Raw genomic sequence first — 13,821 nt, forward strand, 5'->3', positions numbered from 1 at the left:
TATATTAATTACATTACGATATTTTTTTTATCAAAAGTAAGTACTATATTTATAATATATTAGCACACTTTTTATACTTATTTTAGTTGGCAAGTTAATATTTAGAAAATAGTATTTCTTGCGATACGTTGCGGTTGCGACTATAGTTATAAAAATATCATAATTAAAAGTTATGCGCATAGTTTATTTGTTACAGAAATTATTTTGCATAATTTTCATTATTATAGTTATGCATTTAAATAATATTTCCCTTTAATTAACTGTCACTGATTGCAGATCGGCAAGTGCAGTCGGGTCACGAACTGTCTCTAATTCAATATGTTGTGGAATATTGTTTATGCTTTCGCCTTGTTCATAAATTGATAAACGGGTTGATAGCAATATTATTGTTGATACAGGCTGCGTAGGTCCAGGTCACAGTCTAGGTCTGGCCGCAGGCTGAGCCATGATTCTCCTCGTGTGTGCAGCCACGCCGGTGCTCATCCTAGTGCTTCTGAGTCTGTACTGGAGGTTTAGCCATGCTGGAAGGCTTATGGCGAAAATTCCCCCCATGAAGGGACGAAGACTGCCCGTCTTTGGTAACATGTTTGATTTTTGGGTGAACACTGGTAAGTACCTACCTTCGTACTTAGTTACTTACTTTTAATGATATCCGTACTTATACATAGTTACTTAATATTAAAGATAGAAGATAGAAAATAAATAAGCACTGAAAAAAGCAGTTTCTTTTAAGTGAAGTTCAGTGAAGTGAAAAAGGCGAAATTTTATAATCAATCGTGCGAGAAAAATAAGGGATAAGTATGTATAGCTGGAAATTTACGTTTAGTAACTTAAGTTATGTTCAATTTATTATGAATTATGATCGATGACGGCAGCGAATCGTATTAACATAAGTAAAGCAACTGCGTAGAATGTGTGTAGAATTAATTAAATCTTCCGCTAGTGTTTATTTATATGAAAGCTATCAGAATCAGAGTAAGTTTAGCGTGGAGCAAGCTCAATAGTATGTTTCTTTCATAACTCTCAAACAAGAATTGATCAAGAGTTAAGCTTAGGTACTTACCGCCCTACTCCCTATTAGCCCTTTTACACAAGCAGTGGCTGAAATATTATCAGCCCATTTTGAAATTTATTCCATACTTTTTAAAGTATTTAAGTATTTTTTTTCATTTTCATTTTGCAACGTGTGTAATTCGCATGGAGCTGCACTTTATCACCTCAGTCACCAGGTGGTCCATGTTCGTCGTTATAACTACTAGTTAACAAAACACTAGTAGGTATAGGTAGGTAATCAAGGAAAATCCCTAGTTAGAAACACTAATATCATGATTGAGCAAAATTCCTCTATCTACTATTTGTACCTAGGTATACCTTCTACATACCTGCTATAGTATGAAGTTCTCATTGCAGAGCGCATGTTCGCGCTGATGCGGGACACGGCTCGGGAGCGGCCGGGGCTGACGCGCATCCAGGCGCTCAGCGTCAACATGGTCAACGTGTACTCGCCTGACGACATCGAGGTGATGATGATGATGATTATTAGAACCTCTGTATCCGTATGATGAAATTAGAACTTTTGTTTCGTTTAGAGTTCCGTCGTAGTTAGTGTTGTTCGAACCATAATAAAGACATTGCTAGCTTCGAACAGAAATGTGTGTCCAAATGGAAGGGACGGAACGGGACGGAAGACGTGAACATCAGAAGGGCTAGCACGCCTCTTGAGGCCGCGCGATATGAGTGAGCGCGATGCAAAACTTTTGTCACGTTTTACATCATGGACTCACATCGCACGGCCTCGAGAGTCGAGAGCGAGCGCGACGGAGAAGTTTTATCACGTCTTGATGTGCGCGTCTTGCGCCCCGTGCGAGTCCTTCTGCGTGATGCACAAGTCAAATTCAAATTCAAATTCAAATGGTTTAATCGACGTAAAATTTTACAATTATTTGTCGATAGTCATCTACCACCATTTCACAAAGGCCCCGTCATTGAGAAGGAAAGAAATGGCGAAAGAAACTCCTCGAGCATCTTTTCAACTTTTTCCTTATAATCTATTACAATTTTTACTTATATCTAGTACCTACAATTTTACTTAAGTACCTATATCCATTTCATTTTTTCAATAGCCTTAGCTGAGGTGGACAAGACCACGCGTTTTTGTCGTTTAAATAATCATTTATACTATAGTAAGCTTTACTACATAATGTAGCTTTAACATAATTCTTAAATTTTTGCTCAGTAAGGTTTATTGCTTCATTTGATAATTTATTATAAAAACGTATACAGTTCCCCATGAATGATGTGTTTGTTTTCGAAAGTCTGAGTGTGGGGAAAAGCAACTTATTTTTGTTTCTGGTCTCAATACCGTGAGTGGCTCCTACTTTACTAAATGAATTTAAGTTTTTACGAACATACATAATATTTTCATAGATATATTGGCATGGAACAGTTAGTATACCTATTTCCTTAAACGTATCTCTTAATGAAATTCTAGACCCTAATACATATATGGCTCGAATTGCTCGTTTTTGCAGAACAAAGATTTGATTAATGTCAGCCGCTCGTCCCCACAATATAATTCCGTAAGACATAACACTATGAAAATAACTAAAATACACAAGCCTGGCTGTATCTACATCTGTTAACTGTCTAATGGTTCTAACCGCATAAGCTGCAGAACTCAATCTACCGGCTATCCTCTCAATATGGGGTCCCCATTGCAACTTTGAGTCAATTGTAATACCCAGGAATACCGTTTCATTTACTAACTCTAGCTTATCGTTATTCAATGTCAAATATGTCTCTACTTGTCTTACATTAGGCAAAGTGAATTTAATACATTTTGTTTTCTTGGAGTTAAGAGCTAAATTATTTACAGTGAACCAATTAGCAACTATGGAAAGAGTACTGTTTGCATTGTCAAAAGTCCCCCAGCTACCTAAGTTTTATGAATTTACTGCTGTTATCCGGTGTAGAGTTATGATATCCGGTGATGATGATATTTGTTTATCTGACTACGTTACTTCGTGATTCTTGTTATGTCCTCTATACCTAAAAGGCAATGAGATTTACTTATACTTAATTAAATTGGTAGCCGTAAGAGTCTGATAAATAATAATAATAATTAAAATAACACGATTTATAAAAGTGCAGAAGCTACTCTCCAATCCGAAGTTCAATGAGAAAGGGGTTCCTTACACCTTCTTCAAGCCCTGGCTCTGCGACGGACTGCTTATTAGTAACGGTAAGTACCTACCTAGTCCTAAGTAGATACCTTTATACTTAAGTACCAAATCAACATTGGATTCGTAATTTCGTAGATATTATTATATCCTACCTAGCCCAAACTACACCATTATGCCAACAAAGATAGCTAAATTTATTTTTAAATAAATTCAGATAAGTAAATATCTGTAATTTTCATCAACTTATCATGTCGAAAAGAATAAAGAAAGATAAGTACCAATCTTATCTCAATCTCGTTACTAAGTAAAGACGCCCTCCTAGTGGGGTGCTACATCTTTAGATAGCAGCCGATAGTGGTTTGATAAGTGGGACATGGAAAAGCTCAACGCTCAATCATTGACTAAGGGTGGGACCTATCACATGGGACGACGGCGACGCTGCCATGCATTTTTGGGCCGTTTGGACCCCTGTTCCTGCAGCGCATCGCACCAATGCGGCCTCATGTGGGCCTCACCCTAAGGGCCCCCGCGTACTAGCCAGGGTTGCGGCAGCTAGTATAACATATGACATTGTATAGAAGCCAGCGCACTAGGCAGCCACGAATACCTATATATTTTAGTGGGTGCCACAACCTGGCTGCGCAGCCAGGCTGCCTAGTGCGCAGGGGGCCTAAATTAACGTAACGAAAGCACCGGTACATCAACAACCCACCCGCAGGAGACAAGTGGTTCCGGCGGCGCAAGATCCTGACTCCCGCGTTCCACTTCCAAGTGCTGCGCCAGTTCAGCCGCAGCTTCACGGCGCACACGGCGGCGCTGCTGGCGGCTCTGCAGAGAGAGGTGACAAGGGACGCCACGGATCTGGATCCTGTGGTGTCCAAGGCCACGTTGACTATTATGTGTGGTGAGTTGTACTGGTTTTATGTGACTCGCGAAAAAAGGAACATTTGCTGTTGTCGGCGGGGTGGCAGAAAGGCTATAATCCTCTCATTAGCATTTAGTTATTACTCTGAGAGGAGTCGTCAGGTTTATTATTTAAAACAGACTTTACGGAATGTCTTAATAATATGAATCTAATTTACGGAACTTCATATTTAACCATTGAGGTAAAAAGGGGGTGTTGTAAGTTTAACATGTCTATCAGTATCTGTCTGCTCTGTAGTTATTCTATGTTTAATTTTCTGCGTTATAAGGAGGTAGTAGTATTATATTCTTTATGATAAATTTATTGCGACATCAACATTACGCTATTGCTCCCAGAAACGTCGATGGGAACATCGATGCACGAAGGTTTGGAGACGGTGTCCCAGAAATACTTCGACGCCATCAACCACCTGGGGTCGATCGTCGCGTTCCGCCTCTCCCGCATCCTGCTGCACACGTGGGCCACCTTCAGCCTCACCTCCAGCCACCGGCTGCAGAAGAAGCTAGTCAAGGATCTCCATGAGTTTACTGATAAGATAATCATGGAGCGGAAGGTGTATAGACAGAGCGAGACTCACAAAGCTTTGGCCGAGGCGTCGGCAAAGAGGAAGGATGAGGATGATGACGTTAGCGTCGGGTACGGGAGGAAGGGTCTGGCCATGCTGGACCTGCTGCTGGACAGCGCTGATGAGGGGAAGATCGACGCGATCGGGATCCGGGAGGAAGTGGACACGTTCATGTTCGAGGTGAGTGCCCTGCGACTGTGATAGTGCGTAGGGAACAAAGTGCAGGACACTGATACTGGTATCGTTGCAGGGTCACGACACCACGGCGCGCGCGCTCTGCTTCCTGCTCATGAGCATCGCCAACGAGCCCTCTGTACAGGTACGTATTATCAAACACACACACACACACACACACACACTCACGCCTTGTACTACTGTACTCCCTTGCGGGGTAGGCAGAGGCCACTTTTCGCCAGTGTTATGTTTAGTCCCAATGTAATAGGGGGCGAGCCTATTGCCATTTTACGGGCACATCCAAGACCCGAGAACAAATATCTGTTTATACAAATATCTGCCCCAGCCGGGAATCGAACCCGGGACCTTCGGCTCAGTAGTCAGGGTCACTAACCACTACGCCATTCGGCCGTCTTATCAAACAAAGGATATAATGTACAGTTAGCTATGAGATAAGTATCCATCCTCGTACAAATTTATATCATACATGAAATATAACTTTGAGGGCCATAATTTATAAGCACTATTAAAACGAGCCCTTAATAACCATAATATCAGCATCTATCAATCGTCAGTAGATTATAATATGAAACTGTTAGCGCTAGGGATGAATATGTATGTCTATTTTGTTGACTGTACTTATACTGGCTATTAAATTAATTTTGAGCCTCTAATCTGAAAAACTGCTACTTACCTACTTAAAATTTCGATACAAACATGCTAGCTCCAAACCCAACGACCTCAATCCCCAGGACACCATATCCTCGGAGCTCCAAGACATCTTCCTGGGCTCGGACCGCCCCCCGACCGTGGAGGACCTTCAGGAGATGAAGTACCTGGAGTGCTGCATCCGGGAGGGGCTGCGGCTGTACCCCAGCGTGCCCTACATCGCGCGCCTGCTCAAGGAGGATACTGTCTTGAGTAATGGACAACATTTCAAAAAACTAAAGCTGCTATAAATCGAAAACCATTTCGAGATTTAGCTCTAAAGGACACAAAAAAAATGTTTTTGTATTTTTTGGATGTATCATTTTCGAGAAAATCATAAAATAGTAAAAAAGTGCTGATGACGTCATGCATCAGGTGCGATGCATTTGATGATCAAAGCCTATAGATTTAAAAACAAAGTAACTGTCACTTTCATTTTTGATTGAATTTGACGTTTTATCGTGACGTTGTTGTTTATTTGGGTCATTTTCATTAATTCTGTTCTGACACTTTCTGACTATTTTTTTATTTATTATTAACAGATGACCTCTATATAATATGTCCCAGAGCATGCCACCGCCTACACAGCTGAAACAATGCTTCATCTTATTTTTTTGGTTCTACCTTTTTTGGCATAAGATTTTTTTGCCTAATCTCGTATTGCATAGTAACGTTTGGTCAAAGTCTCGTTACGCCGAAAATCGTATGGCATAAATCTCGTTTCGTAAAAAGTTATTTCGCATAACATTGTTTAGCCTAATAATGGTATGGCCAAATCTTGAATAGCCTAATAATGCTATGGCATAGATTTATACAAAGTAATAATATTCGTTTGGCTTTAACTTTGACGGAGCGTCTCCCTACATAGCGCAAACTGGTGCCTTGTATTGTTTCCGCTGTTTGGAAAACGCTGCGCTCCGCTTCGCTGCGCTCCGCTTTGGTTTTGATGGACATGTGCACCTAACACGCTCCTCCTCGCTTTGCTCGTCGTCGCACCTATTTTTAGGTTTCGATCTCATGGGGTTTGTAATAATTATATTGGTCGTTAACTTTCGATTTTTTGATCATACAATATCGTGATTTTCGGGATGTAGGAGAAAAATAACACAATTTGTACATTTACTACATACTTAATATATTATTTATTAAGATAACATTAGGATAAACAAGATTATACATAGGTATAGACGAACATAAATTTGAGCAAACGAAACTTAGGTGTTTAAAGATAGTGCCTAAAGAGTTTTAGACGAAACGAGCCTTATGCCACATAAGTCTTGGCAAAGTGATTGTTCGGCCCAAAAAGTTTAGACCATACGAGTTATGCGAAATGAGTTTTGGTCAATAAAGATTATGCCAGATGAGCGGAACCCTATTTTTTTACATGATAAGTACCTACTTTCCATCATCAGAAATATCAATGTCATTTGAAAATGACCCATTTGTTGGTTGGCATGTAAACAAAGTTTAAATGTCACTTGTCAGTGTCATTTATGTTTTTTTTCGAGACTCAGGCAATAGACAAAAATAAAAATTGAGCCTAATATGTGACTTCACTTCCGGTTTTAAAATAATAAACTTTAAAGTTAAAAATAACATGCAAAAATTAATGTATATACAAAATAAAAAAATACGGGTCCACTAATTTTCTATAATCTTTCCGAATAGCTAATAAAAATATAGGGTAAAGAAAATGAAATGTTGTCCATTATAATGATGTGTGTTTTTTGAAAGTAGGTCAAATAGGCGCTGTTTGTCCCATCACTTTCATAACCCAATGGGACGGATTGACCGACACGACTGGAAAGAGCTACTGTCTTTAGTATGCACTCTCTGGCCCATCACTCTCACAACAAAATTGGACGGATTGACCGACACGACTGGAGAGACTTAAGCGTAGGACCGACTAGACTGCTTTACATGCCCATCCGACACCACGGATTATTTTACTGTTTCGCACATGAGGTGATCAGCTGATCAGCCTATTGTGTGCCCTAGCCAAACGTGGAACTGAAATTTATAACACAAGTGAGTAGGCAGAGCTTCTACCACTAGACCACAGAGTCCCGTGGAGGACTGCACGAGATGAGGTACCTGGAGTGCTGCATCCGCGAGGGGCTGCGGCTGTACCCCAGCGTGCCCTACATCGCGCGCCTGCTCAAGGAGGACACCGTCTTGAGTAATGTCGTGAATTGTCCTCATTTGTTTGTTTAATTGAGAGCATTTTTTGCGTTCAGAAGGGCTAGCACGGGGCTAAAAGACGTGACAAAAGTTTTGCATCGCGCAGCCTCAAGAGACCTTTTATCATGTCTTAATTGCGCCTTGTGCTAGCTTTTCAGATGAATTATGTATGTAAATAAGTATTTCAAAAGTAAGGATGCGCCCAAATGTGTCCTAAGGACATTTTGCAAGATAATAGCACTCACGTGTAAGCAGTGGACGATTGTTGGCTAATCATAGTGGTAGTAGACTACAGATACTACAGCCTAACCCTCCCGCAGGCGGCTACGTGGTCCCGGCGGGCACCATCGTGAACATCCACGTGTTCGACGTGCACCGGCGCGCGGAGCTGTTCCCGGAGCCCGAGGCCTTCCGCCCGGAGCGCTGGCTGGCGCCGCCGCCGCACAAGTACGCCTATGTGCCGTTTAGTGCTGGCCCGAGGAACTGTATCGGTATGTAATAATAATAATAATAATAATAAAGCCTTTTATTTTCTCACAATATTAGAAAACAATGTTACTTAAGGGCCCGTACAGGGTGACGTGCCGCGCCAATTTTGGGTTTTCAATGCTCTTCACACAGCACACGCAGTGACACGCACACATGTAAGTTTGCACAGTGGGTCGATAAACTTTTACTCGCCAACTTTATTGACAATTATGTTCAAGTACATTTTGGGTGATTTTAGGGTAAGTAAGTATAATTCTTACTTACACTGGTAGGCACCAGGAAAGAGTAGAAATTAATAGGGGTGCCACTTTACTCTATACTCGGAACCCGATTAGCTTTCTCAAACAAATGTGGTATTTACTTGTAGAAAGGTAACTAAAAGTATTAAAGTGTAGATAATAAGTTTCGGGCATCCTCCAGCCAACTGAACCACAAAGCAAAGTAAATACATAGTGTCGCAAAAGGGCTATACTAAGCCAAAAGGGGATGACTCAAGGGGTCATTCTGAACAACTTTTGTTCTACGAGATTTGCAAATTCGCGAAAAAAAATATTCGTTTTCCATGGTAAAAAGTCACATGTCCAACAAAGTTTCTATGAAAAAGGTTTTTTTTGTTAATTTCCAAAACTCGTAGAGCAAAAGTTCAGAATGACGCCCTGTCTTACTCCTTTTTACCCGACTGCCGAAGGAGGAGGGTAATGTTTTTTGATTGTATGTATGTATATATGTATGTTTGTCTGTTTCTTTGTTCCCTCCTGTAGCCTAAACGGCTTGATAGATTTTGATGTATGAGGTATTGTTAGAAGCGTATTGATGGCGCGATGGCTATAGGCTATGTGACGTTCCATTAAAATGTACATAGCGCCCTCTTGAGGACATAACGTGATGATCGAAAAAATAATAATTCAACTTTGCCGTGTAAGGTATCAAATGAAAAGACTTGATTTTCACATTACAAAAATATGCATATTGAAGGTATTTAAATAACAACACCAAAATTATTGAAATAAAAAATGATCATGAACTACCTACCGACGTAAAATTTCATAAAATAAAAACAACTAAAAAGTTACAAATAAAAAAATACAATTATAAAAAACTAAAAACCTGACTGTACGCTAAAAACATGAAAACGAGTCCCAATGTTAATGGAAAGTATCGCAGGCGGGGACCAACTTGACCGCCACTCAAGGCCGTTTTCTAAGTAACATTCAGCTAAATGGTGAACCCTCTGCTGGTATAATTTGTTTATATACCGCTTTTTCAATACCTGTAAGTACATTTTTTGGCAGCATAATATTTTTACTTAATTTTAGGGTTTCGAACGTCAAAAGAAAAAACCGGCCAAGTGCGAGTCGGGCTCGCGCACAAAGGGTTCCGTAGCAGCAAAATTACAGTTAAATCAACCTATCTCAAAAACTATAAGAGATACTTTGATCAAACCAAAAATAGTTGAAAGAGTTAATTAGCATGCATCACCTCTATTTTTTTTAGAATTTTATACCCCGTAGTTATAAAAATAGAGGGGGGGGGACATACTTTTTACGACTTTGAGAGCTGATATCTCAAAAACCGTTCACTTTAATCATTTTAAAAGACCTTTCCATTGATACCCCACACGGGTATGTACATCGAAAAAAAAAATTTCATCCCTCAGTTACATGTATGGGGGGCCCCACCCCCAATTTTTTTTTTTACTATTTAGTGTCATATTTTTGTAGCGGTTCATACAACACATATTCCCATCAAATTTCATCACTGTAGTACTTATAGTTTCCGAGTAAATCGGCTGTGACAGACGGACAGACGGACAGACGGACAGACGGACATGACGAAACTATAAGGGTTCCGTTTTTGCCATTTTGGCTACGGAACCCTAAAAAGCAACCGTTATAGGATCTCTTTGTTGTCCGTCTGTCTGACTGACTGTCTGTCACCGCCCTTTTTCTCAGAAACGGGTAAAGATATCAAGCTTATATTTCGCATAGATGGGGAGTACCCAAAAAAAAATATTATGGTACTCCCTGTCCCACACAAGTAAATTGGGGCTTATATTTTTTCCAGTTATTTTTATGTGTATCCTTTTTTTTTCTTTGTTATTTTGTATAAGTATGTGTTTCTTTTCTTTAAATCTGTATTTTTTTTGTTGTTGCTGTCTATGTGTCGAAAAAATGTATCTTTATCTTCAAATCACGCCATCTATCGTTTGTTTTTTTTGTGGCTACTGTCTATAGAAGAAATTCCGTCATTGACAATTTTACGTTACGAATTTATTTTTATTTATTTTATTTTTATTTTTACATTTTCGTGGAGAATCAACAGCATTTTGTTAATAAATAATTATTACTTATGAACACATAACAACTTGATGCCATTAACAGAATGAACTTAGTAAACCCAGTAAACCTAACACATCCAGAGGAAAAACAAAATCTCTTTCTCTCTCTCTGAAAAACATACTTAATAGCCCAAACTCGATGCTTTTAGCTATTAACATCTTTGAAATAAAATTGAGCCACCACTGTGTTACTGCCCTCATCAGATCCTCACGAGACCATACCTCAACCAGCACCAAGAGACTGTATTTTTGATCCCTAACCTAATGTTCGTGCGTATTGTCATCACTTAGATCCATTCGCTATATTCCTGCTCCTCATCAGACCTTTACGAGACTGTAATATCACGAGAATATTGCACACTATCTAATTTAATTTAATGTATTGAATATACTGGAATAATTATGCTTCCTCAATTTCAAATCAAATTATGTTGGTGTCATAAAAGTTGAAAAAGTGCAATGACAACCAATGTGCAGTGATTTTGTATCTGTACACGATAAGATCGCGAGCTGTCAGTGCTGCCTAAACCGACGTGACCCTTCTTTGGAGGCCAGCGGCCAACTGAGTCAAACGTCACTTGTGTTTATGATTTTATAACACAGAAAGCCGCCATAGATATTTGTATGAAGATTTGAGGGAAAAAAATTGCTCAAGTTTGGGATTAATTTACACAAAAAAGTGTGTGTTTATTAAAAAACAAGGTATTTAGCGCCTAGTCCAAGCCTTTAACTTTATAATATGATAAAAATCATATGAAAATTCTTTATAATTACGACACAGTTGTTACAATACGGGAGTGTGATTGACTGGTTTTTCTTGATATTCTGAAATTAATTTACAGTTATCCATAATCATTTACTTAAATTCGAATGATTCAGCACCTAGCTAGACTCTTCAACTACCTGTGTGATTTTTTTCAAGGCTGTAGAGCATCATTTACTACATAATTCTATGACAATGCCAACCCTCGATTCCCTATTGCAGACCCTTAATACTTAAATATTGCATTTGAACTTAAATAATAAATAAATTTAACAAATCATTCATAACATTAAGGGTGGGTTGCACCATTTAACTTTAACTATTACAAACGTCAAATCCCTTGACGAGAAAGATCAATCTTCAAGAGATTTGACGTTTGTAATAGTTAAAGTTAAATGGTGCAACTCACCCTAACATTGCATATTTCGATTACATTATGTATAGTTTCAATAAATTAATTAGTTTACACGTTAGAATTTATTTGGTTAATTTTAATTCATGCAAATTATATTAATAATAGTATCGGTATGTAGCTAGTTGTAAATGGTCAGGTAACTTGATAAGATCCATGCGAAGACAGACATCATCATGACCCCTCACGTCCCCACTGCTGGGGCTAGATGCTCCTCCCAATGAAGGAATGGGGAGGGAAGGAAGGGCGAAGACACACATACTATACTTTTACACACCGGGGCGGATTTATTGTGAGGCCCGGTAGTCCCAGATCTAGGGCAGTAAGAAATTAGGGGCGGAAAATCGTCACAAAGAATAGAGCTGAACTAGGGTTTGTCGCGGCGGTGAGACGATTAGCCAATGAGATCAGTTATCAGTATCTACATCAGACCATGCGAAGACACACAGTAAGGCACACGTCCCCACTACTAGGGCACGGGGCTCCTTCCAATGAAAGAAGGGGAAGGAAGGGCGAAGACACACATATAGTACCTACACTTTTATACAAAGGGGTGGATATGTTGTGTGGCCCAATAGGCCCAAATGTAGGGCTGCAAGGAATTGGGGGCGGAAAATCGTGAATCGACCCTCAGCGTGGGATCAAACCCTGGTTCAGCTTTATTAGCTGGCAATCACGGCAGGATTATAAGGCGGCAAATCGTGACTAAAAATTAATTGATGATACCTGATAAGAACTAATATTTATCCGTTACTTTATCTTATTTATAAATACCTATCTACCTCTACTACAAAGGTATCTGACGTCACTGAGTAGTACCAGTGACCAGTGTATGTAGGTACCCACTGAGCGTAGGGCCGGTTGTAAGTAGTTTTAGGTTACCGTAGGTTATGTTATGTTAATAGGGTAAATAGGCTATTTACATCCGGTGCGTGAGTTACTTGTTAGCCTTGTTCGTTAGAATCAGCATCATTATTACTTAATTTATTTTAATGCGTCGTAACTTGATACAGTGAACTCATAGGTAGAGTTAGAAATAGATATTTTAGTCAACCGATATTTTAATAAGATTCAAGGAAGAGGTAATTTAGCATAACTGCCGTGTAGAAAAATACTACTTAATTAAAAAGCTAAAGTGCCGGTTATCCTCAATGTTCTTACTTATGTAACTATAGGACAGTTCACGGAAGTCTCTGAAACTCAAACACCCAATTAGTCCCTTGCTAGTCCTACATAATTGTGAGATGAATCTGATTGTCCGTAATTAGCACCAGCTAATAGTCACAAATGAGTTGCTAATTAATAGGTAAGCAGGGACCCAACTGGGCAGGGTAGCTCTGTTTTTTTCTTGCACAGTACAGCATGGGGAAATGAAACCATGACTCCTTTCAGAGTGAAAATGCTACTAGCGAGCATCAAAGTTATACAAAGTTTATCTACGGCGATAAAGGTGTTATACAATTCTGTTCAATTCGGGCGCAATTAAGCCGTGACTGACAAAAGTAATCTCAAGTTTTTTTTTGTCACGTCTTAAATGCGCTCCGTGCTAGCCCTTCTGAGCGCTGAGAGGTTTCTTTGCTACTGTACCATAATATATGTACGTATATGTATACTACATATATACAGTATACCATGTATATGTTATAGTAAGCTCCGGAATCCATTCCTCACCTTACTTTCCTAACTTCCGCTCCAGGTCAAAAGTTCGCGATGCTGGAGCTGAAGACAGTGCTGAGCGGGGTGCTGCGGCGCTACCGCCTGGAGCCGGTGACGCGGCCGCAGGACCTGGTGTTCCACGCGGACATCACGCTCAAGACCACCAACCCCATCTACGTGCGCTTCCGGAACAGGACTTAGGCCTAGTTTCACCGTAGTCTGTTGGATCATTAACACCCCTGTTACATTGTATTGTCATCAATTATACATCATCTCCATATTAAATTCTTGACAGATGTATCAAAAGTCAACAACTTATCCCTTGATATGATCTAATAGAGTATGGTGAAACTGGGGCTTAGGGTTATAGGGATGTTTGATAATTGTACTCAAAGCAACCCTCTTTGAAGGATAAATATAAAATACAC

At 39.7% G+C, this 13,821-nt stretch overlaps 1 protein-coding gene across 1 annotated transcript; it reads left to right on the forward strand.

Moving 5' to 3' along the window:
* Window positions 1–168: 168 nt before the first annotated feature.
* LOC119693927 (cytochrome P450 4C1) lies at window positions 169–13,679 on the forward strand. The gene is made up of 9 exons (XM_048624748.1): window positions 169–608; window positions 1,411–1,520; window positions 3,151–3,241; window positions 3,901–4,086; window positions 4,443–4,852; window positions 4,923–4,991; window positions 5,599–5,767; window positions 8,056–8,226; window positions 13,434–13,679. The coding sequence occupies exons 1-9, from the start codon at window positions 446–448 to the stop codon at window positions 13,592–13,594; spliced, it is 1,530 nt and encodes a 509-aa protein (XP_048480705.1). The 5' UTR covers window positions 169–445; the 3' UTR covers window positions 13,595–13,679.
* The last annotated feature ends 142 nt before the right edge of the window (window positions 13,680–13,821 follow it).

This window comes from Plutella xylostella, chromosome 12 (genome assembly GCF_932276165.1).
Source record: "Plutella xylostella chromosome 12, ilPluXylo3.1, whole genome shotgun sequence".
Classification (NCBI taxonomy): Eukaryota; Metazoa; Arthropoda; class Insecta; order Lepidoptera; family Plutellidae; genus Plutella; species Plutella xylostella.